Genomic DNA, 25,992 nt, shown 5'->3' on the forward strand with positions numbered 1-25,992 from the left:
CTTAAATCTAAACCCCTCCCATCCCTTTCCGCTTGGGACCCCAAGGCACTTTCCTAGATTCCAAAGTTAGGAAAATGATCAGAAGTGGGTCTAGGTAGTACCACTTGAGAAAGATTAGGAAACCCCTCCTCCCAGTCAATGGAAAATAAGAACCTATAGATTCTTCTAGCGACCTCCCTAGCCCCACTCGTCGACCACGTAAAATTAACATTGCCCAAAGGAAGATCCCTTAACCCACACTCAAATAACCAAATCAAACTTTTGCATAGAGACGTTAACCCTGCAACCCCCTTTTTTTTTTCTAGAGGGAACCTAACTGCGTTAAAATCACCTCCCACTAACCGCCTAGGTGAGCATGAGCCAGAAACAAAAAATAGCTTATCCCAAAAATTTCCCCTAAGAGTAGGTCTAAAAGGACCTTACACTGAGGGAATCCACTATTGATCCCTATCTCTAATATCGAGCAAGATAGAAAGAGAGAAAAAACCCCCTAAACTCCCCACACTAGTAATAGACCTAGTGTCCCACAAAAATGCCACCCACTGCGCCTTGAGAAGGTAAAAAGCCCCAATCCTTACACCACTCTTCCCAAATCCCTGTAACTACCTCTCCGTCTATTAACTCAAGCTTAGTCTCCTAGAATAAGACAATATCGTAGGAATTCCTTAACAAAACCTCCCTAATTAGACTTCTTTTCCTAATAACATTTGGACTCCTAACATTCCAACTAATAATCTTCATAGTCTAACGTGCTTACCCCCTTTCCCTGCCCCCTTCCCTCCCCCGTAATTGATGGCATAAATCAAAATTTTAAACTTTTTTTCCGACTTTTTTTCCCCCTCTTGTAAGTTCTTGGACTCACCCCCAATTTAACTTCAACTCTTGTAGGACTCACTAACTTCAACCAAATAACATTTAAGAGCTCGTTTGACTCTTTATAGCCTTTCTCACTAACCCTTCAGCCAACACCAAAGTCACTCCCCTCATTAGTTCCCTCATTGTGGCATAAAGAATCATTATAAAAGAAGGATTGAATAGGAGTAGGAAGAATACCTTTTCAAGGTTTTGGAAGAATTCGAATCGCCCACCGGAGTAGCTATCTCCTCATCATCTTGATACGTGAAGGACTAAAACCAACATCCACCTTAATAGGAATAAGCTTAGGAGCAGAGGACAAATACCCTTCGTCAATTGAAGTTATCGTTTGATCAAAATTGTGTTTAATAGAACTATCTAATCCTTGGCCAATACCAGAGGACAATAAAGAACTCTCTTCTTGTGCAAGCTGAGCTGTATGAGATTGCTTCTTAGTAATAACTCTTCCGCTTTTTCGTCAAAACCTAAATCTCCAACAAGTTCTTCCCAATTCTCTTCTCCTTCCATATCTAACTCCTTTCTTAACTGATTGACTAGAAGGTCGAGTGGTCATCATCTACTTTTGAGCTCCTCTAATCCTCACTGAACTCATCAATTTTAGTATCTTCATATACATCTGAATGTGTCTCTTTGCTGCAACTTGGGTCAGTTTCATAAGAGAACCTACCCTCTTTCTACTATGATGATTTTTGTACCAGATCCTCTATACATACCCATTGCCTAGTTAACTTCTCCACCCCTGATTTCACCTCTAGGTCTTTGGGAAGATTAGTCATATCCTCTAAGGATAAATTAACTTGAGTATGCTTGGTGGAAGCCTTCATCTCTGGGCTGATTTTTGTATTTTCTTCTACATTTCTGGTCTAAGTATTGTCCTTGCTAGTTTCTCCATCAATCTTTTGGACTTGGGTACATGGTTTTAAATCGCGGTAGCGGGTAGCGTAACGTAACGGTAACGGGTGTAACGGGAAGCAGGAGTAGCGGATGTTACATAACGGGAAGTGGGTGTAACAGCCGTGAATTTTTTTGAAGCACGCACAACCTTGTGCATATTAGCGTACTTGCATGTTTTAAACTTTTAGTCATTCTTAGAAAGGGTTTTAGTGTATTTTGGACCCTTTAGTTCGAGTAACTAAGTTATTTGGTAAGGGCAACAAATTTACATTTATTTTAAACCATCATTGATAGAAAATTACGTGTGTGTGCATATTTATACTTCTCATTGTTCTTATCTGTGATAAATTCTTATGTGTGCTAAATGAATTAATAAAATAAAATACATTATACACTTCATTAATCTATTAGACACATAAAACATACGAATAATATAAATATAAAATAGCTAGAAAAGAAAGAAGGTTGAAGTTGAAAAATAAAGAACATAAATATCACATTACTAATATTATTAAAAAAAAAAAAATTTCCTAACAAGTTAGTATTTTGAAATTGTTAATTAATGCATCTATTGTGAGTATTTAAAGAAATAGTAAATTTTGCATCATTGTCATCCTCATTATAATCTTTTCCCCCTCTTGCGACTTGGTATATTGAGAATGATATATGAAAGAGAGAGAAAAAGTGAGAAGAAAAAATAAAAAATAAAATATTTTTTTGGTGTAAGTTGGGTACTAACCTTTGATCTCTTCTAAGATAGACCCAACTCCCCTTTGGATAAAGCTTGGCCCACTATTTTGTTTCCTTTTAGTTGCCCATTTAGTGACTATAAGAGGCCCACTAGTAGTAGGCCCAAACTTCCCTCTTCCAATCATAGAATTATATTTAGAAGCAAATTAAAATTGTGATTGGGTAGGAAAGTTGGAAAATCTTTCCTGATATCATGAGATTCTCCAACTTTCCTTTTTGAATCCCTCGTTCCCCTTGTTGGCACATCTCTAGCAACTTCTATGAAGGATCATCTCTCTGACTGCCTTGAACCCCCACTTAGATCCCTCCTTAACATCTTGTGGTTATTTATGTTCAAGACACCACAGTATGAACTTCTAAATACAATCTACTTGCCTTGTTCAGATGAGAACTAAAATGGAGATGCGAAGAAATCTCTTTAGCCTTCTTTGTTCTTACTCTCAAGGACCCAAATAAAGCTTCGTTTTACTCCTACAATCCCCTTTTCAACTTGTAGGAATCTTCCTTTAGAATTGGATTGCAAATAGATTGAGACCCAGGGTCCTTCGCCTCGTAGGTATAAGCCTCCTTGAGAGAGCTTGTCAACTCCTCGATTTCCTTCACAAATCACCCCTAGTAACTTAACGAACTAAAAAAGTTCCTCTTTCTCTAGTAAGATGTGACTTGTGAGAGAAGTTTCTTCTTGCAAACTCTGAAATTTTGAAGTCTGAAGGCCCAAGACGATTAGCATAGAATATTTTGTGATTGACCTGAATTGAGGAATGTCCTCTCTGCCCAAACAACTTCTTACATGATATGCAGCTTGTCTCACCCATTTTGCAATACCACCTCTAATCAACTAGAGTCACGAAGAAGCCAAAAATCACCTTGCCAAACTTGAGACTAAGACTCGTAGCTGAGTAATCTCCGAAAGCCAAGGATAATTTGCCTTGAAGGGACTCGAAGATCTAATGGGATGATCTGAAGGGATTCGAGAGGGTTTTTTGAAAAAAGGATGGAAAAAAAAAGAAAATGGGGCTCAATAGATTTTCGTAGAAAGACACTCGACTAGATGGACAAATGATCAACTATGATAAAGTTGAATGATCACTCTTTATCGCTAATGGAACTGTGCGAACCCTAAAGCCATGGTTGACTTGCTGAATGCATCGCAGGGGCTGTATGAGAATGACAAGTCTCATTGATGACTATAAGGTTTGAACTCTTTGAATGTGTAGAGTCTACGATTTGATTCGATCCCAGGTTAGGGATAGTTGAGAAACTAAAATTCAGGCTAAAAGATGAGGGAGAAGGATGTCCGGTGTAGTTTTCCATTCTCGCTGTTGTGAAGGGTGGCAGTGTCGTGCAGGATGGTCCATCTCCTCCAAGACAAAATTACAACTAAAACATATTTGGACTCTTAAATGCATGTATCACCACATTAATGAGATTTCTAAACCAAATGCTTAGGTCACATATTGTAAAGTTTGTTGAAGTGTGCTTCAATGATATCTTAGTTTATAGGAGGATTCCAATTTCCTAGCCACTTGGTTGGCTATTCCTACCATATATTTAAAATGGAAATCGAACTTCGTGACCATTCTTGTCAACGAGCTTGTTTTGAGCTTGACCTCATATAGGATGTGGAGTGACTACCACATTATTTGTTTCTACCAAAAATCTCCTGATTGTCAAGAGATAATGCCATAAAGACCGAGTTAGTGTACCCTAACAAGGAGCTCTTGCTCTTGGAGCAGTCTGCATTGGTTAACTTTTGACTTTAGAAAGTGGCTAGTGGTCCTTTTTGCAAGAGAAGCCCTCTTAGAGAAAAATTGGTAACATCAATCTCGAAAGGCTTCCTAACATTCGGGAGAACTAATACGGGTACCCATTATCTTCTATTTGAAATCATCAAAGTTTGTGCTTGCCAGTGCCATTTTACTATCTTCTTCAAGATATCTGTTAACGACATAAATCTCCCAAAATACCCCTTAATGAATCTTCTATTTTAGTTGGCAACTTTATGAGGAAGGATGGTAGTTTGTTATGGAGGTGGGTGGTTTCCACTTGCACATTGCCTAAACCTTCCTTGCATCCATTTGTGTATGCCCCTCTTCAATTATATGGCCCAAAACGTTGATATTTTTCTATGCAATGACACATTTCTCCCTTTTGAGGTAAGAGTTGATTTTCTATGAGTTTGTAGAGGACTTTCTATAAATGTTCCTTGTGATTTGATAGAGTTGAGCTACAAACCACGATGTTGTCAAGGTAGACAACCACAAACTTGTCAAGATATTCTTAGAAAAGTTGATTCAGTAGGGTGCAAAAATGGTATTTGTGTTGGTTAGTCCTAAAGGTGTGTCAATAAATTCAATTGCTCCATGCTGAGTAACACAAGTGGTTTTTGGTTCATCTCTTTGCAATGTCAACTTGATGGTATTCCAATCTTGGATCCAATTTGGTAAAGTATTTGACACTGCTTAATTGATCAAATATGTTTGTGATCAAGCAAATGGGATGGTTGCTCACACGGTCACCTTATTAAGTATGCAATAGTCAACACACTCCTACAAGCTTCCATTAGTTTCTTTTGGAACAAGACGATGCACTAGAAAAGGCTTTAGAGTGTTGGATAAGCCCCAATTTAAGTTAACTCATTTAATTGTCTTCATGACTCAGCTCATATGGTTCGGGGCTTGAGTAGGTGGCTTCACTATAGGAAGGATTTCAATTTTGAGATCAACAATGTCAAGGTGGTACTACTGGAAGGAGTTCAATTTCAAGATCAACCATGTCAAGGTGGTATAAAGTTGATCCAACATTACTTCTTGTAATTCCTTTAGCACCTCATTTATTTCATTTGGATGAGGATTTTATTTTTATTTTTATGGTACTTAAAGTTACATGAACTTTGTGAGCTTTGTCCCAAAGTATTAAGAGACAATTGGCTGCAAGTTCTAGGATAGTTCAAGTAATCTTGAGAAAGTCCATCCTTATCAAAATCATCTAGGGTGCAGTTGTGAGGTCCATTGTCCCAAGCCTATACCCCAAGTGATATGTTACTCTTGAAGCGAGTTCCATAGTGAACAAGGCTTTCGAGTTCACTGCCTTAAACTTCTTTGAATCCTTGTCCACCTATAATTTCAATATTTGAGCTTCCCCCAATTAGCAAAAAAGTTATGGGCATGGTCTTATATTTCCACTTTCCATCATTGTCAAAATTGAAATAGCGTTCAATTTCCTTTTTACAAAATTCTCATCAAAATTTCAATGAATTACCCGAAATTTATCAAAATCTTGAGATTTTCTTGAAATTTTAGTAAAACTTGTCGAAATTTTATACATAGAATGGATTTACTTGGAATTCAAATGTGAGATTTGAACATAGAGTGGAATTTCTCTCTTTATTATTATTTTTATTGAAACCGAATAGGCCTTTGAAATTATGTGAAAAAATAAACTTAGATAGTAGCAACAACATTTTATTTAACCATTTGTATATAAATTACATTTATTTGCATAATTATTATATTTAGTTGATTTTTGAATTTCATTTATATTAACTGAATATGCTTACAATTGTTATAGTTCAGTTCAACTACCACATCTCATACACAACATACTTGTCATTGATGTATTTAATTTGTATTATATTAGTTCCAAAACTTATATGTTATGCCTATTACCATTTCTCAAGTTTCATAAAAAGAATTCCATGCTTTACTAGTAATTTCCATCATTTTTTTAAAAATAAAAAATCGAATTTGGCATTCAATCAAATTTTCTTGTATTTTAAAGCTTTGAAATTTTAGTCAAAATTTTAAGACCTTGGTTATGGGTGGTGCCAAAGTTAATCATAGCTTTTGTATTTTTTCCATTAAGAACTAAGCCAACATACACGAGGCCTTTTAGGTTTTGTTCTAATTTATTTGTTGTTCAATCTCTCCCAAAAATCTCAAAGATCCCACCATATTTTGTTTCTTCGACAGATCCTCCACTAGGGTTTCCCCTTCCTCTTGTAGTGTCTTCAAAGCACCTAATGTGCGTTTGTTAGGATATTCTACTACTCGACGAGGCGCCTCGCAAAGGAAGTAGGAAATGGCAGGTTAGGTTTGTTCTTTGAGGTTCGTGTTTAAGCTTTTTGAGTCTTTGAAATTGAAGGGCTTTCTTTCCCTCCTGAGATTGAAAAGCCTTCTCTGCCCTTCCCTGCTCATAGTTTTAACCCATCTTATTAGGCCTTAGCTCATTATTGGTTATGTTGTGTTCTACCTCTTTGGATAGCTTTTTGAGGAGTTACTTAGTTGTTTAGCAATGGCAAGAGCCAAGAGGAAAGGGAGGTCCTAGACCCTTGTCTTCTTGGCTCTTTTTTAGGCCAAGTCTTAAGCCCTATGGGGAAACTAAACATCGGTGCAAAGACTTCTTGTATGCATTCTCGAATAGAGCCATTTTTTTTGCATATTAAAGAACTTACAGGCGACATATACCACATTATGAAGATAAAATAGGCATTAAATGGGTCTTTCACGCCCTCCCACGTGTAAATGGTGCATAGGTTTTGTATTTGCGCTCTATTTTATTAATAAATTTTCTTTTATCCTAATTAATTTTTGTCCTCATCATAACTTGGCATCATTTGTGAGATTCATGATCGCTATTGTTACTTTTGCTTCATCCAATTTACTTCCAGTGGCTTTGAAATACAACTATAGGTTAAAAGGTTAGATATAAAATTCCTTGGCATCTTGGGAATTGTTGTAAAGAAGGTTATTGGTAGTTTCATTTGACCCTTGTCAGTTGTTCCATCCCAAACTTGTTGATCCTTTGCACAATCACATTCAATTTTGCATTCATCTCTTGCATTTGGCTTTGGAGTTGGGCTATTGTGTCCCTAATCTCACCAACTTTATTAAGATCTCCTCCTTCCCCCAATACTTCATTTACTCTCTTGTCAACTCCTTGATATTACCTGCAAGATTGCAAGTATAGAGAAATTCTTAGAAAGCTCCCATAGGGTGGCCTTAAGCTCTTTGGCCCTCCCAAGGAGTTAGTTTTGACATCATATGCTGAAGCTCATTTAGCATGGTCATGAAGGCATCCATTCATTCAAAACTCCTATGGGAGGCCTCAAACTTTACTGGCCTCTTCTCCATGGGTTTAACTTAGGGAATAAAGCCCTCTTGTTTGGCTGACCTTTCCTCAAAAGCATTTGTATGCTTCAAAATCCCTTTGGAGTCCCTATGGGTGGCCTCAAGCTTAGACACCCTTAGATTTGGAAAACTTCGCCACCAGTGCCTAAATTTCATCAAATCTTGTGTCCAGGGTTTTGAGGTCATAACTATCATACTTGACATATATTGTAAATAGAGAGAGAGACCTATTGTTGAGGGAAGGTCGTCCATTTTACCCAATTATTCAACATGGTATCAAAACATGATTCTGAAACCTAAACCCTAATTGTTATTACCATGATCAAAACCGAAGCCTAAAACCCAAAATCCGCTGCATGTCTACCATCATAGAAGAATTTCCAGCAACACTATAGCCCTAGAAAACAGCCAGCAGCTGCCGCAAGTCTGACCAGTTGCTGGAAATTTCCTTGACAACACTGCCAGTTCAGGAACACAAAATCTACTATAGATTTTGCAAAAACAACACCATAGTCACTCACAGACACTGCCGATCTGCCCCCCAATGAAATCCCATCTCCAGGAAGTGTTCCACGCGCCCTCACACGCTGGTCGAAAGCTGCCAGGCCTGTGAAGCTACTTTCAGGCATGTTTTTTATCTGAAATCATCCAGCAGTGATCCTATCACTCTATTAACATGTTGATGGAGTTTTTCGTGATGTTTTTTGTCCAAAGTTCTCAACTTTTTTAATTGCTCATGTGCGGTACCCAAGGAATGGTTGTTTGATACTTCATGAAGCCGTTTATCAATGGTTATTGAGTTTGTTGGGTCTGAAACAGTGGGATTTGCTGTGTTTTTTGATTCAATGTTCTAATTTCTTCCATATACCAAAATATCAATTTTTTGGGCTTGTGTTTTGCTCAAAGATCCAATCTTTGTTTTGACCATGCTCTCCTGGTAATTCGTTAGTTGTTGTTTGGTGTTGGTAAAAGTCATTGTTGACTCTCTTGGAGCAGTGGTAGTGTTCATAAGCTGTTTTTTGTGAGGCTGTGGCAGTGTTATATAAGTTTGTTGATGATTTCTCTATGGTAATTTCGGTGGTTCACATCTCCAATTGTTCCAATGCTATGTGTTGCTTTCTTGGGGCTGCGTCTGAGTTTCTTGGTGCTATAGCAGCCTTGTGCTGAGAAATTTGTGACTTGTTCGCGGTTGTTCCAATTGTTCCAACAAATAATCTTGTTATCATTGGTATGAGTTTGTGAGTGTTGGGATGGAGTTTGCAAATCCCAAAAGTATGGTTCTTTCGTTAGTCACTTGCTTGAGTGAATCGCATATTGTGACTATATCAGAGGAGTATTCAAGGTTTCTACAATATCAATTGTCTCAACAAGAATCTTGTCACATTGCGTATTTTCCCAGAGAGATAATCCTACAGTTTGTATGTCATTTGGTTTCTTTCCCACTAGTCCTTAGGTTATTGATTCTGCTGCCACCATATAACAAGTGCAACCAACTTCTTTTTTGACCTCCAGTATCTTAAAAATCTACCTCAAGTTATCCTTGCTGATAGGTCCACTATTGTTGTTAAGGGGATACGAACAGTAAATCCTACTCCTTCCTTATCTCTTTCTTCTGCTTTATACAGTACAATTTGGTGACTTCGTAAGCTTACTAACTAACATGATATTGACATAGGACATGAGGATCGTGAACTTTACTACTTTGAGTCGCCTTCACCCAATTGCCTGCACAGTCGCAACTACACCGCTTCAAATCCATTGTTGCTTTGGTCATCTGTCCTTGGACAAGTTGAAACAATTAGTTCCTACATTGAGTTATGTGTATAATCTTGAGTGTGAGTCTTCTCAATTGGAAAAACATCATTGTGTTTCCTTTGTTTCCTAGGTTGACAAACTGGTGGTTAGTCCTTTCATGCTAGTCCATTCCGATATTTGGGGTCCTAGTCATGTCATGTCGAAGTTGGGGTTTCGGTACTTTGTTATGTGTATTGATGAATACTCTACTATGAATTGGTTATATTTAATGAAAGATCGTTCCAAGTTGTTTAATATCTTTTGCCTTTTGTTCCCAAATAAAGACTCAATTTGATATGTCAGTCGAGATACTTCATAGAGATAATGCTAAGGAGTACTTCAATACCCAATTCAGTACCTATATGACTAATTCTGGTATGATCCATCAGTCCTCTTGTGTCCACACCCCACAACTAAATGGAGTTGCAGAGTAGAAAAACAGACATATTCTTGAAGTCACTCATACTCTATTGCATCAAGTGAATGTCCCCAAAGGTTTTTTGGAGTGATGTGCTCACAACTTAATCCATCAATAAAATGTCATCCTCTGTCCTTGGTGGTAAAATCCCATATTCACTTATCTTCCCTAAGGCTCCTTTGTTCTCCCTTCCTCCTTGCATATTCGGTTGTGTGTCCTTTGTCCATCAATTAACTCTAAGAATGGACAAGTTGGATCCTCGTACTATCAAATGTATTTTTCTGGGCTATTCCTATACTCGAAAGGGATATCAATTTTATAGTCCTACTTTACATCGATTCTTTGTCTTTGCTGAAGTCACATTTTTTGAGCCTACATCATACTATAATTCCTCAAGTTCTGTAGACCTTGATGCGTCCCTTCCTCTGTCTTGCCTTCCAAATTCAAACCTATTATCTGTGCCCAATCCTCCTACATCTTCATCCAATTTGAGTCCTTCTCGTCACTTGGATGATCCCAATTTGTAGGTATACACATTGCGACTCAAGGGAGGAGTGCCTCCTCTAGCTTCTACTACTTTGCCTCTAGTTCCCTCATTGGATGATCTTATTTCCCATGATGTTGATCTTCCTATAGCTGTTTGGGAAGTTAAACGCACTTGTACCCAACATCCAATCTCTATTTTTGTTTGTTATGATTTCTTGTCACCTTCTTATTATAGTTTTATTCGTTTTCTTTCTTTTGTTGCTCTTCCAAAATCTATTTCTAAAGCCCTATCCCATTTTGGGCGAGGACTGCAATGGTTGAAGAGATGCGTGCACTTTGGTACCTTTTCCTTCTGATAAGTCTGTGGTTGGTTGTTGCTAGGTGTACAATGTGAAAGTCAATCCTAATGATTTTGCGGCTCATTTGAAGGCTTAACTTGTTGCTAAGGGATGTACTTAGGCACATGGTTTGGATTATTTAGACACATTCTCTCTGGTTGCTAAACTTGCCTCAGTACGTTTGTTCATCTCTTTAGCCACCACTTGTCATTGGCCTCTACATCCGTTATATGTGAAGAATGCTTTCCTACTTGATGATCTTCATGAGGAGGTCTACATGAAGCAACCACTTGGGTTTGTTGCTCAGGGGGAGTCGGGCTCAGTATGTTAGCTTATGAAATCATTATATGGATTAAAACAATCTCCAAGAGCATGTTTTGGCCGTTTTAGTGTTGTAGTACTTGAGTTTGGCCTCTATCGGTATGTAGTAGATCACTCTATATCTTATTGCTATACTCCATCTAGTAGGATTTTTCTTATTGTGTATGTGGATGACATTGTGATCACTGGTGTGATGATCGAGGCATCCAAGACCTAAAGCTTTTCCTACAAAGTAAGTTTTAGATCAATGACTTGGGGATCATTGAAGTACTTCTTGGGTATAGAAGTTTCGAGAGCTCATACGGAATTGTCTTGTCACAGAGGAAGTATGTTCTTGATCTTTTAGATGAGATGGGGATGTAGGGATCCAAACCTTTTGATGCACCCATGGATCCCAATAGTAAGTTAGTCCTAGATATTGTCTAACCCCGGTTGGTACTGGAGACTTGTTTGAAAGTTGAATTATCTCATAGTCACTCGTCTAGATATATTCTTTGCAACAAGTGTTGTGAGTCAGTTTCTTGATTCCTCGAGAACAAGTCATTGGGATGCAATAATTTGCATTTTGAGATATCTCAAAGCTGTACCAAGGTGAGGTATCTTATATCAGGATCGAGGTTACACTCATATTTAGGGATATACAGATGCTGATTGTGCTAGGTCATCTTCCGACCAAAGATCCACAACCGGGTATTGTATCTTTTTCGGTGGTAATTTGGTATCTTGGAAAAGTAAGAAACAAACTGTGGTGGCTAGGTAAAGTGCTGAGTCAAAGTATAGGGCTATGGCACACACTACATTTGAACTTGTTTGGTTGAAGAGCATTTTGAAGGAACTAGTTTTTCTACATTCTCAGCCTATGGAGTTGATGTGTGATAATCGAGTTGCTATTCATATTGCCTCCAACCTGGTTTTCCATGAGTGGACAAAGCACATTGAAGTTGATTGCCACTTTATTTGGGAGAAACTTGTACAGAAGCTTATTACAACCGCTCATGTGAAGTTTGAGTTTCAGCCTGCTGATTTGTTCACTAAAGCCTTGGGAGGTGCTCGTGTGAAATTCATTTGTAACAAGCTAGGAGCATATGATATATATGCTCGAGCTTTGGGGGGGGGGGGTGTTAGTGGTTATTTAGTCATTTAGCTTTATAACTGTGAGCTAGTAAGGGTATTATGGTAATTACAATTGTGCTTGACATATATTATAAATAGAGGGAGAGACCTATCATTGAGGGAAGGTCTTCCATTTCACCCAATTATTCAACATACATAATAGCATCCATGAAGCAATAGAAAACATCTTTGAAAGGGTCTACTTATATCATTCATCCAACAAGATGACAACACATTCATATACTCAAGAGTTTAGATTACAATGTAAATCTTGAAGAATCACATATAGTATCATTATACCCCCTTTGTTATCCCCTTACATTTTCACCATGTGACACAATGTACATTTGGAACAAGCAGAAACCCTTCTCTACTTGGAGCCCCAAAATGAAAAGATGATGGGTTTTCAAAACCCTACTATTCTGTTGCCATTGCAGGAATAGAGAGGAGAAATCTTGATTCTATAGTTGGGATACAGCTGCTTTGGAGGAATAGGCGTTCAAGGGAATGTTCACTTGTGTGATAGCATTAGTGATGCCCATGGGTCGCTAGACATTACCATTTGCTTGCGTGGACGTGTTCCAACTTTCTAATGAAGTGCATTAATTTCTGGTAGTTACTCTATCAAAGTTGTCGTTTATTTATTCATTTTGAAAGGGAAGTGGGCAATGAAAAAAAAATTGATCAAGATTACATTGTGCTATGCAATTTCAGTTTTCATCTTAATCTTTAAACTCAATATGTTTTGTTGCTACCAATAACTTAAATTGAATACCTATTTGTTGATCTTACATTTGTTATGCTTCTCTATAAAAGGCTTAATATTCATGCTCATAAATTTTGTGTTCATTGTTCTTAATATTGTTATTATTTCTTTCTCTATCTCGAAACCAGTGCCAACTTTTAACAATGCAATGTGTCTGCTGATACTGAAGCAGGGGAAGCAGGTGTAGAACTGCTGTTCAACCTGCTTTGCATTGCTATACAAATCTGATGTTTGTGTTTGTGTATTTTGTGATGTTTGTTTATTCTTTTCTACTTTATGTCAATTCCAACAAATGATGAAATGCTTCATTCGCTGTATAATGTTGACAAAGTGTGAAGTCAAAAGGACTGGCTTTCACCATGGCCTGAAGAATTTCTGACTGTAGATTTATTTCAGTGTGAACCAGTTGGAAGAGTAGCAGATATAATTCAGATTCCAGCTTTTTTATGTCGTCAGGTCAATTAAATATTATTTTGACCTTCGAAATGATGACCTAGTGCTTTTGGAATGAGCAAATATCAAGGTCTAGGTCTGAACAGTGTGATTTTGTACCTTCCAATGACAGACAGATCTTCTAGTTGCAGCTGCCAAGACTGGAAAAATTGTCAATATTAAGAAAGGCCAGTTTTGTGCTCCTTCTGTAAGTGAATGTTTTTTCTCAACAAATTTTAAACCCTTTAATGCATTTTTCCATTGGGTTTTATTGGTAAAAATTTCTCAATCATGCATTTTTTTCAGGTCATGGGAAATTCTGCTGAAAAGGTTAGGTTGGCTGGAAATCAAAATGTTATGGTATGCGAAAGGGGAACAATGTTTGGCTATAGTAAGTCCTTCCGGATATGATTTCAATTGCTATATAGGCTTCCAAGCATCATTTTATCAACTACTACTTAATACTTCTGGAGGTTTGTAAATGTTACCAAATTTATGTTTTCAACTTTTAAGGCCATGTAGATTGTTACGTGTAACTCTGTGACAGCAGTGTAGAATTATGATAGAACTGTGGGCTTCACCATTGTGATTACTACCTGTGGGCCCATTAACATTTATTGTGTAACGTGTGGATAATTTGTCTGATCACACATCAGAATTTGTGGGAAGGTTCATGTCGATTGGATTGTTGAAATTTGATGAATTCCAGTGGGTTTTAGGGAAGCTGGGTATGTCTGATTTTGGTTCAGGACTTTTTAAGGATCTTGGAGGACATATTTCCAGAACAGTTGGGGGTCCTTAGCCTCAAACTTTTGTCAAATAGAAGGGGTTGATTTTTGTGCTTGGAGAAATTTAGAGATCAAGGTGTTGATCCTATTCTGTTTGAATTCCTGAGGGTGTGGATGTGTCTGGTTGGAAAAGCCTTCATTTATGCTTTCAAGGAGATTGATGCTGTCAAAGTCGAGGTTTTGAAGAAGAAATCGATGGTCATTGAGTTGGGATGGAATGGTTCTGATTGTGGGTCAGCGAATGTTCGGAGAAGCAACAGTGGGGGTGGGGGGGGGGGGGTGAGAAATTGAGTGTGTTTCAGAGGCTTTCGCTAGGGGTTTCTAACACAGATGCTCTTAGAATTCCTCTGCTGAAGGCTTTGAACACCACTGGCAAACTGTCTGTCTTTGATCTTCAGTTTTCATCTCCTTCTTAGCAATTTGGTAGGTGTGAAATTTAAATTGTTTTGGGATAAATTTAAACTATCAGAATTTTGAGCCTGTCGAAAGATGGGTAGTTTGCAGATAGGTTGAGAAGAAAGGACAAACTAGGCCCACAGAAGTTGGGAATTTACCCAATGAAGCTGCGGATTTGGGTCATTTAAGGGAGCTGGGCCTGTATAATGTTAAGAGAGAGCAATCTGGGCCCAATAAAGTTGTGTATTTGGGTCAGTTAAGGGAGTTGGGCCCAGGTAAGGCATTTGCACAGATAGCTTTTGAGCTGGACCAAGTTAAGCCCACTTAAGCTTGAACATAACTGCTGACGATATTCAGAAGGAAGGAGAAGCTGTAATTCTGCTGTAAAGAGAGTTGGCCCTGAATCTCCAGGTGGTTTAAATAAGCAGAAGCTGGAGCACTTGGTTCATTCCCTAATGATCAAGAGAAGAAGATTAAGGAGAAACTGCCAGAATCTGAATCCCTATTAAATGAGCTCTTTCTTATTTGTTGTCTGATACCCTATTAAATGAGCTCTTTCTTATTTGTTGTCTGATATAAGATATGGATCAAATTCTTGGGATGTCGGTTCAGATGTGAGTTATTATTATGATTCATGAAGATATCGGAAGCATGTGTGAATCTGAAAAAGACATGCTAATAGATCAATATTGTTGGCAGGGAATGGAATTGCAAGGGAGGACAACCTGTCTCTGCTGATTCTGTGAACAAATCTGTGAATGGGTCAAATGCTCAAGTTAGTTTGGAAGACGTTCCTTGGTCCAATCATCAGGAAGATGGGAAGATAGTCCTAAGAAGCTCTCTGAAGAAGCACAGGGTGGTTTTCACCATTTGAGGAACACTGAAAATCAGGTAAGAGATTTCTTTGAGAAGGATTCTTTGGCCATTGTTTCTGATCTTGAGCCTAATCCCATCAATGTTTCTGGTGATTCTATGCCTATTGAGAGGGTGGTTGATGATGTGAATATACTCTCATTGGAGGATTCGCAGCTTCTTATTTTCAAAGAGGTATCTTCCCATCCCCATTCATTGTAATTTTATTAATAATGTCCTATGTCAGGGGGAGGACTCTATTGAGGGCGATGTCAGTTCTATTAGTCCTTTTTTGAAGAGAGGGGGGGGGGGGGTGGTTGAGAAACAAAAAGAGACCTGCAAAAGCTCCGAGAGGATTTGGGTTTAATGTTAGTGAGTCCCTGATCCCTTAGGCTGCCTGGTGAAGGTGGGGTTAAATACTAGAACTTATGAAAGGGTCAAAAAGAAGGTTCAAAAGGGATCTAAGAAGTAGCCTCTTCTATTTATTACAGTGAGGTTAGCTGTGAAGGAGCGGAATAGAGTTAAATTATGAGGCTAATTAGTTGGAATGTTAGGGGTTTAGGGGACATTAAGAAGAGGGGTTGATTCGGAAAGTGTTGCTTAGGTGTTCTCCTGACTTAGTTTTACTTTAGGAAACTAAATTAGAGAATGCATATGGGGAGGGGGTGGTTAAGAGTATTTGGGAGGGGAGGTGTAAGGAGTGGGAGCTTTACTTAGGCAGCACTTTGGAAATGTGTTTCTTTTTATTTTAAAATTTTGTTGCAGTCTTTTGAGGTTTGTGGAAGGAGCGTAATGCGCACTTCCTAGGGAAGAAGTCATCTCAGTTGCTGGTTTGGGAAAAGATACATTATTTGGCTTCTCTTTGGTGTGTGGGACAAAGGAATTTTAAGGGAGTTAATATTCAGCTTAATTGGTGTTTTGTGTTGGAGTGTTAGTTCGTGTTGGTTTTTCTCTCTTGTTTTTCAGTCTTTAGGTTGTTTCGTTTTGTTTTTTATCTAAATTTTCCAGACTTTGTTAAGGAGATATCTTATTCTCCTAGCTGTATATTATTCTATTAATGAAATTGTTGTTTGGCATACTCAGCCCATTACCAAAATTTATAATCTTGTTCTTCTCCCTTTTGGTTTTGGTGGATATTTAAGGCAGAAGTCAATGGTGGGTAACGTCTGTTTTCGATCCTTTTTTCCAGGAGGAGTTGTATGTGGTCTTTAGATTTTGTTCTCTTAGATGGATTGTAGGTGGTGACTTTAATGTTGTTAGGTTTCTTGGGAGAAAAATATTTATATAGGTTTTCTTTGAGTATGCTGTGTTTTGAAAGATTTATTAGGGATTAAGATTCAAGAGATTTTCCATTGGGTAATGCCCTTTTCTCTTAATCTGTGGGTGGGAAGAGGGCTGTTGCTAGTCGGTTAGACATGTTTTTATTTTTTAGTGACAGGGAGGATGTGTTAAATGCAGGTCTAGTAGAGTACCTGTGAGGAGGAGTGAGTTAGTTATTGTTTCTGGCATGAAAAGGGGTAGGGGTAGGCCTAAACTAACGTGGAATGAGGTAGTGAGGAAGGATTTAATAGCCCTTAATCTAATAGAAGAAAACACTCTCGATCGGGTGAATTGGTGGAAAAGGATTCATGTAACCGATCCCATCTAGTGGGACTTAAGGCATGTTGTTGTTGTTGTGTTTTGTTGTTTGTAGAGAGGATGGGTTAAGTGTTCTAATCTTTCCCAATTTTTTTTTTGTCTAGACTTGCTTTTGATTGTTTTTTTGTCTTGTTGGAATCTTCTAAGGCGAAGTGGTGTCCCTATCTTTTTGGTTTAAGAATACGTGGTTTGATCATGATTCTTTTCCTCCTCTGGTTAGAGATCCTTGGAGTGAGGATTTGAAGAAAGGTTTGACATGGTTTAGGTTTATGAAGAAGCTTAGGCACCTTAAGGTGACTTTGAAGGCTTGGAATAGGGAAGTTTTTGGGGATATTAGGATTAAGAAGGCAGTCATTTTGAGCGAGTTGAATTTTTTAGATAGAAAAGAAGAATATGTTACTCTTTTGGAGAGTGAGGAAGCTAATTGGGCTTCGTTGAAGAATGAGTCGGAGTATTTGATTGTTTTGGAAATGTGGAGTTGGAGGCCAAAGACTAAGCCCACATTTGGAACATGTTAAAAAATAAGTAATTTTTCATAAAATTATTGTTTTTATGTACTTGCATCAAAGTGGGAGCCTTGTGCACTGGGTACGGCCTTTTTTTTTTATAAGTACTTGCATCAATAAGTAGTGTTTGGTTTACACTTAAATAAGTATTTATTTCAAAAACTACTTTTCCAAACTATTTTTTTCAGGAAAATAAGTATTTTCTTAAAAATTATTTTTCTGAAAAAATGTACTTGTATGAAAAAGTACTTATGATAAGTAATCCTAGACTAATTTTTATATAAGTAATTTTTCGGATGAGTACTATTTCTAGAAAATTACTTTTCTATAAGTGGTTCCAAATGATCCATTTAAGCAGGTTAAAGAAGGCTACTGTAATACCGCACTTTTCCATAGGTTGGCTAATGGGAAGATGAGGAGAAACATGATTACAGAATTGGATTTGGGTGTAGATGGGGTTATTTCTGATCCTTGCTTGATTGCAAATAAGATTACTAATTTCTTTTCTAATATTTATTCGGAGTAATTTTGTAGACCTATAGTCCGATTTCTAGGAATCGTGTGAGCTGGTTGGAAAGACCCTTTGAAGTGGAGGAAGTGAAGGCAACTATGTTCGGGATGGAGAGGGATAAGGCTCAAGGTCTAGATGGGTTTAATAATGGGTTTTTTTTTTCAAGATTGTTGGGATGTGGTTAGGGTGGATTGGAAAGGTCTTTAATGAGTTTTATTGTAATGGGATCTTGAGCAAGAGCATTAAAACCACTTTCATCACTTTGGTGCCTAAAAAAGTATATATATATATATATATATATTGAGATTTCAGATTTTGGACCTATTAGTTTAGTGACTAGTGTGCATAACATCATTGCTAATCTACTAGCTAATAAGGTTCAGTGTGGTGCTTGATGATACTATCTCTAAGGCTCAAAGTGCATTTGTTTTGGGGGGGGGGGGGGTGGTTCACAGATTATGGATTCTATTTTGGTTGCTAATAAGGTTGTGGAAGAGGTTTGTAGGAAAATGAGAAGGGCATTCCTTTTAAATTGGATTTTGAAAAAGCTTATGCTAGGGTTAGTTGGAATTTTTTGGATAAGGTGTTGGCCAGAAAAGGTATTGGGGAAAGATGGAGTTTTTGGATGAGGGTTTGCTTGTCTAATGCTTTCTTTTAGGTAATCATGTATGGAGAACATAAATCATGGTTTAGAGCATCAAAAGGTGCTGGACAAGGAGATCCATTATCTCCTTTTTTGTTTATTTTTGTAGTTGATGTTTTTGAGTAGATTAGTGGAGAGGGCGGTTGATAAGGGTTTAATAAAAGGGCTGGAAGTGGGTAGAGAGGGGTTTTGCGTATCCCATCTTCAGTTTGCTTATGAGACTTTGTTTTTCATTTGTGATCATACAAATTCTTTTTTGAACATTTTGAATCTTCTTCAATTTTTTTGAAAGGGTTTTTGGGCTTAAAATTAATTTATGGAAGATTGGTTTTTAGTGGCCATCGATTTGACATTTAGTAGGTCTAGAGGAGTTGGCTTCATTAGTGGGTTGTGGTCTTTTGGATTGGTCCTTGTCTTATCTAGGTGTCTCATTGGTTGGTGATCCAAAGTCTGTGGTTTTTGTGATCTGGTGGCAGAGAGAGTTTCTAAGCATTTGGATGGGTGGAAAGGTGTGTTATTTTCTCTAGGGGGCTGCATTATTCTTATTCATGCTTGTCTTGCTAGTGTCCTTTTTACTATTTGTTTGGTTTTTGGATTCTCGTGGGGGTTTCCTTTGGTCTTAGGTTGGGGATAAGAGATCATCTTGTCGAGTGGGAGATTATTTGTAGGTATAGGTTGGAGTGGGTTTGGATCTTGGTAAGTTGGTGTGTAAAACACTGCTCTTCTGGCTAAATGGTTATGGTGGTTTCCATTAGAGAAATCCTCTCTTTGGCATAAAGTCATTAAAAAGTAAAGGGTCTTGGTAAGTTGGGGTGTAAAAACGCTGCCCTTTTGGCTAAATGGTTATGGTGGTTTCCATTAGAGAAATCCTCTCTCTGGCATAAAGTCATTAAAATGTAAATTTGGATTGTGTTCAAATGGGCGGGATGCTAATTTTGGAATTAGATGTTTTTAAGGAAGCCTATGGAGGTGTATTTCTCATATTTACCCCCTTCTTTTTCCTCGTACTAATATTGTCTTGAGTAATGGGTTGGATTCGTTTTCGGGGAGACATCTGGGTGAGTAATGTTGCTTTTCTTGAATTCTTTCATCATCTTTATCATTGGAGATTTGGACATAATGAGATTATTTGCTTTTTGAATTTTGAAGGTCTTCCCTTTTCCTAGGATTTCCATTTTCAAAGAACTATGAATGATAGGGAGGTAGAGTAGTTGTCTTCTTTGTTGATGTTATTGAGGACCTGCTCTCGTTCCTTTAGCGTGGATGGTCATTCTTGGTCTTTAGACTCTATGGGGCGTTTATTTATGCAATTTTTTTTTCAATTACTCGATTAATGCTAATTTTTCCTATCCATTCTATAAAATTATTTGGAAGTTCCCTCAAAGATAAAGGTTTTATATGTTTGGTTGTTCTTAATAGAGTTAACATGAACAATCTGTTCTGGAGTAGGACACCTTCAAAGGCAATTTCTTGCAATATCTGTGCTCTGTCTTGATAGTTTGGACACATCATCTCATTTTTTCCTGCACTGCCTTGTTTTCTTGGAATATTTGGAACAAGCTTTTTGGTCTTTTGGGAGAAAACTGTGTTTGTCTGGTGTCAGTGGAGGATTTGTTAGCCACTTCTTTTTTCTGATTTTGGTAAAAGAAAGGATGCTGATGCTTTATGGATTTGTTCGGATTTTGCAGATTTTTGGGTTTATTATTTGAATGAAATGCTCTTATCTTTATGGGGAATATGTTGAATTTATCGTTGTTACGGGAGAAGATTCATTATTTACCTTGTTTTGGTGTTTTTCTTCTGGTTGTTTTAAAGGAGGGAGGTTTTCTAATATCCAAAGGAATTAGTTGGCTTTGTTAGTTTGATAGTGGCATTTTTTTATCTTTTATTTTTTTATCCTTTCTTTCTTTTGTCAGGAGGATTTCTTGTTCTCCTTCTTGTATATTCTTCCTTATCTAATAAGTTCATCTCTTTTGCTATCAAAAAAATTGAAAATCTTCTTGAATTTTTATTTATAAAGATGAATTTGGAAAATTCTAGTTTTTGCGTGAAAATGATTATGGAATCATTAAGAAGTCTTCTACGAATCTACTTCTAGATTTAAAATTAGCAATGACTCCCAAATTAAATAACTGAAGTGATAGAAGCCTTAAAATAAGCCACCACTTTTAAGATAGGTTGCAGGAGTGTGGTTTGTTAAGAGAGGAAGATAGAGCTAGGGGAATTGACGTTTGTAATGAGTTGGAGGTATTGTTGTTGAGGGAAGAGAGTTGACTCAAAAATCAATGATTAGTTGGGTTCATGAAGGGGAAAGTGATTCTAGATTGTTTCATTGGGTGACTAATGATAGGACGAGGAAGAGTCTGATCAAAGAGTTGGAGTGAGATTCTAGAAAGGTGGTGAGGGATCATTTGCAGATTGGGAAGGAGCTCACTAAGTTCTACAAGGTGTTGTATATTGAGGAGTGCAAGAATAGGGTGATGGTTGAGGGGCCTCAATGGAAACCTCTTGGGGAGGAGGCTGCAAATTGGTTAGAGAGGCCTTTTGATATGGAGGAGAAGTAAGAGTTGTGTTTGGCATGGATAGGGATAAAGCCCCGGGACTAGGTGGTTTAATGATGGATTTTTCCTAGTATTGTCGGTAAGTCTTAAAAGATTGAGGTTTTTGTGGAGATCCATAGGAATGGGATAGTGTTTAAGAGTATTAACTCTACTTTCATTGCCCTCATTCCAAAAAACTTGGACGTCAAGGAGGATGAAGGATTTCAAGTCGATTAGTCTTGGGACTTATGTTTATAAGATAATAAGTTTTTTTTTTTAAGGATACAAAGAGTTGTTTGGGGATCTAGTCTTTGTTAAAGAGAGACTGATTTTAGATGCTGTTTTGCTAGCTTATGAGGTGGTTGAGGATGTGAGGAGGGATAAAACAGGCATGATTTTTAAATTAAATTACAAGGATGCCTATGACATGGTCAATTAGGGTTTCTTTGATAAGATATTGATTAAAAGGGGTTATGGTTCTTTGCAGTATAGTTGGATTAGCAGTTGCCTTAGCTCAGCTAATTTGTAGATGATTGTTAATGGTGAACCTAAGGATTGGTTTCGAGCTTTAGGGAGGTTAAGACAAGGGGATCTGTTATCCCCTTCTTGTTTACGTTGGTGGTCGATGGTTTGAGTAGATCTATTCTTCGCACTTAGGATCTAGGAGTGATTAGGGTCTTTTGGTTGGGGAGGAGGAGGTGAGGTGCGTCATTTGTAGTTTGCAGATGACACTTGTTGGAATTGGTGTATTCCCAAGGGGGGGTGAATTGGAATTTTAAAACTTTCTTCCTAGGTATAACTAATCCAACAACAGTATGCCACAACCTAGGGTCTGTTTAGAACAAATACCAATTACCCAACAAGAATTTAACTGAGCAGATAATCAAGGCAAGTTCAGCAGGCTCTGTTTATCCCAATCATTCACAATATTTAAATCATGCACACATTCATAATAAATTAAATATAAGCAAACATGTGTAGGAAATTAAAGTGCGGGAATTTAAGAACAGACACAAGATATGTTATTGGGGTTCGGCCAATACTGCCAACATCCCTGCCTCTAGCTCGCAAGCTTGAGAATTCCACTATTGCTCACTTAATGGGTGGAGTGACACCATATATAATACCAGGTCAAATTACCAGGGCTGACCTCAACCTTTACAGTCAATCCTTACGGGTTAGATTAACACCCCCTCAAGCCACGCCTGGAATATAAAAGATAATTAGTATAATTTTCGTGTACAATATACGTGCTTCTCCAATAAGCAGATATGTACCAATACGCACAATACAACAACAGATTACACTTTAGTATGATATGAATGTATAAGTTCAATGAAGTCTATATCCCAACTCTCAGTTGTATGCAACTATAACAATTTACATGTGAGAGTGTGTTAGCAAAGATTCTTTGAAACAATATATATATAAATATATCAACCACAAATAATGTTTCAAAGATTTCAAGAGTATAATCAAATATCTCAAAAATTAATTTCTAAAGTTCAAGCACAAGAGATATTTGTAAAACAAGCTTGTCAAAAATATTTTCTTCAACACACAAGACAAGCTTAAGAGTCTTGCAATAAAAGTGCAAAGACTCACAAACTTATAAAAGTTTCCCCACACAATAAATTTATGGATTAAATCAATGGGGAAAAATTTTTGGGCTCAACTCTCTTTAAAATCAACAATCAATCACAAACATGAGAGTATAAGCTTGCAATGGAAGTGTAGGTAATCTCAAAATACTCTAACTGAATATGATTTTGCAATGGAATGAGTAAAAGGTGAGGTATATAGGCTTGTATATGAAAGTGTAGCTCAAAGAATTTCAGAGAGAAATTTTCTTAATCAAGACACTAATTCATTCTTAATCTTTGCAAATGAGGGTATATATATAGCCTCCAATAAAAATATGACCATTAGGATATAAAGGGAATTATTAAAATTGTTTAATAACCTTTTAATCCAATTTACCCTTAATTAACCTTAGTTACCGCGGTTAAAAATATGACAACCCGAGAGTTTTGGTCGCCCGGTGCATAGGCTTGGTCGCTCGAACAGACACAGGTAGAAAAGTTGTTTTTTGAACTTCGGGTGCCCGGGGAAAGGTTCGGGTGGCTGAGTCAAGGCGATTTTCTGAACGTTCGAGGTTCGATCGCCTGGTGAACGGTTCAGTTTGCCGAACTTGTTAGTTCGGTTGCCTGGGTTGAATTTGAACTTAAAGTTCAGGCGCTCGGGGAAGGTGAAAAAGTCAACATTCATGGTTCGGTCGACCGTGAACAGTGCGTTCATTTTAGGTTTGGTCGCTCGAGCCAAGTCAGCCTTTTTGACTTTTTACCTATTTGGTCAACCGAGGCGTTTTCAACGCTCTAGGTTCGGTCGCCCGAAGCCCTTTCAAACTTATGATTTTTGAGCATAAGTTACCCTTGTTTGCATACTTATGATTTATAAGATAGAGATGATTTTTCCAAGTGATGTGCAAGGACCTAGGGTCATTCTAAGGTCTAGGATTTATAATTTAGCCTATAAAAAATGGCATTCTTTTCTATGGTCTTTTGAGCTTATGCATCTTATCATGTATGCAATGCAATTATTATAGTCCATAATATTACAGACCCAAAATATAAAACAAAATGCATTTATAGTATAGCACAAATGTCTTCTCCTTCTTCTTTTGCTCCTCTAATTCGTCATGGAGTATGCCGGATAATATGGTCTTTATGTTCCTTTTGGCTTCCATCACTTCCTTATGTGTGCGCTAAAATATTAAGCCTGCTCAAGCACTAAAAACACACATAAGTAACTCGTGGTTTGTCATTAGCAAAACTAGGGATCGGACTCAAAAAGTCAACTACACTATTTCTAAGAAATTAGTGTTGAGAAATCTCTTTAAGGTTCTTACTTTGCTAAGCATTTTTGAGAAGATTGCGGGGCTGAAGGTAAAAATTTCTCCCAAAATGGTTTAGCGGGTATTAGTTTGAGTGGTAGGGAGAAAGAGGGTTTCAGACCTCTAGCAGGGTGCAATACTTTGGCTTTGACCTATTTCATACCTTGGTCTTCCTTGTGCGCCCCGGGGGGTAGGGTGGTAATCATTTGTCAGATGCTTTCTAGGATCTAGTGACGGTTGGGAAAATATTAGAGAGGTGGAAGAAAGGCTTATCCATTATTGGTGGTAGAATACTCTCATTAGTGCATCCCTCTCTAACATTTCCATGTATTTTTTTTTTCTCTTTCTAAAGTCCCAACAAAAGTGGTTAGTAAGTGTATGCTTGTCAAAAGGCAGCTCGTATGCGTGCCAAGATGAGGAAGTTGTTTGAAGAGGAGAGAAAATTCTGGTGTGATAGGAACAAAGTTTTTAAGGAGAGATTCTAACGGAGAACTTAGTATACTGGAAGACTCTCTTAGAAAGGGGGTTGGGTGTAGCAATGTGGAAAGAAAAGCAAGGACGTAAGGAAATGGGGAGATTTTTCAAATTCAGTGAGTGATGATTGTAGTGAATTTGACTGAGTTGGGGGCTTGTCGTTGGATGAGATTTGAAAACAATATGAGTATGTTTTTTATTCTTGCGATGAAGTAAAGGATTTATCTAATGTTCTTGAATGGTCTGGAGGGAGTGTATTTTTGAAAATGACGGTTTGGTCAACAATTTACAGCGTAGGGATGGAATATTGCTCACTCTCATGGAGGACATTCCCAAGGACATAGTTCAAGATCTTTTGGATAAAATGGATTTAAATTTGAGTAATATTGGAGGAAAGGAAGCATGCTTGGATGGTGGCAAAAGTCAAAAGTTGAAGGGTCAAAGGGAATTAGTAAATTTTAAAAGCTCGGTAAATTATGATGGGAAGGGTTTGAGAAGGGGGTTTTGTTGATTAATTTTGTCTAGTTTCATGTTGCGATCTTCTATTTTCGTGTTTTTTGTTTTTCTGCTTTTTTGGTGGACTACTTGTCCCCACATGTTCTGCCTTCTTTTTTCCCTATCTAATATACATTCTTTTATTATAAAGAAAAAAAGAATGAGAGATTTCTTGTGATCTCATTTCATGGAGGACAAGACGGATTGCCTTGTTAGTTGGGAGGTGGTTAGGAGACCTAAATTTGAGGGGGGATTGGAGCTTGGAGATGTGGTTTCTAGGGACATTTCTTTAATAGGTAAATGCTTATGGAGCTTCCCCATAGAGTCCAATTTGTTATGGCATTATGTTATTAAAAGAAAGTATGGAATTAATTGGAATGGGTGTGATACGAGGTGGAAAATGGCATTTTTACCCACCCAAATCCCTAGAAGGTATCTTGTTATTTCTTTGCTCTCATTCATTTTAAAATGAGTTAATGGTGCCAAAGTCCATTTCTAGGAGAATTGGGTGAGTGTGATATTTTGTTGGAATCACTGGTGCTGCATTTGTTTAGACTTTCTTCTATCATGATGCATCTATTTCAGCTTTCTGTTTTCCTAAGGGGGCTTTGTTTCTTGGGATTTCCTCCTCTTTAGGAGTCAATGAAAGAGAGGTTGATGAGCTCGCTTGCTTATTGGATGTTTTGGATTCTTATATTCCCACTACAAGAGGTGATGCTAGGCATTGGATTGGAGACCCTTCAGGGTCCTCCTCAAAGTCCTTTTTTTCTCATCTCAAAATATCTGCAAATCCTAGCCTGTTCCATTTGGACAAAGGTGTGGAAAGAAAAAGTTCCTTTTAAGATTTGAGCTTTCTTTTGGACCTTGGTTCTCACCATGATTAATACTAATGACTTGCTTCAGACTAGGAGGCCTCATAAGGCTCTTAGACTAGATGTA

At 37.7% G+C, this 25,992-nt stretch overlaps 1 protein-coding gene across 8 annotated transcripts in view; it reads left to right on the forward strand.

Moving 5' to 3' along the window:
* The window catches only part of LOC131143775 (2-dehydro-3-deoxyphosphooctonate aldolase), a 65,640-nt gene that overhangs the window by 10,591 nt on the left and 29,057 nt on the right, over positions 1-25,992 (forward strand). For all 8 annotated transcript variants that reach the window (XR_009133671.1, XR_009133670.1, XM_058092088.1 and 5 more), the window contains exons 6-8: positions 13,282-13,341; positions 13,451-13,525; positions 13,624-13,708. Coding sequence is in view for 6 of the 8 variants with exons in the window: in XM_058092088.1 (XP_057948071.1) it covers positions 13,282-13,341; positions 13,451-13,525; positions 13,624-13,708 (220 nt within the window). In the remaining 2 variants the exon portion in view is untranslated. The remainder of the gene's footprint in view (positions 1-13,281; positions 13,342-13,450; positions 13,526-13,623; positions 13,709-25,992) is intronic.

This window comes from Malania oleifera, chromosome 12, assembly GCF_029873635.1.
Source record: "Malania oleifera isolate guangnan ecotype guangnan chromosome 12, ASM2987363v1, whole genome shotgun sequence".
In the NCBI taxonomy this organism is placed as follows: domain Eukaryota; kingdom Viridiplantae; phylum Streptophyta; class Magnoliopsida; order Santalales; family Ximeniaceae; genus Malania; species Malania oleifera.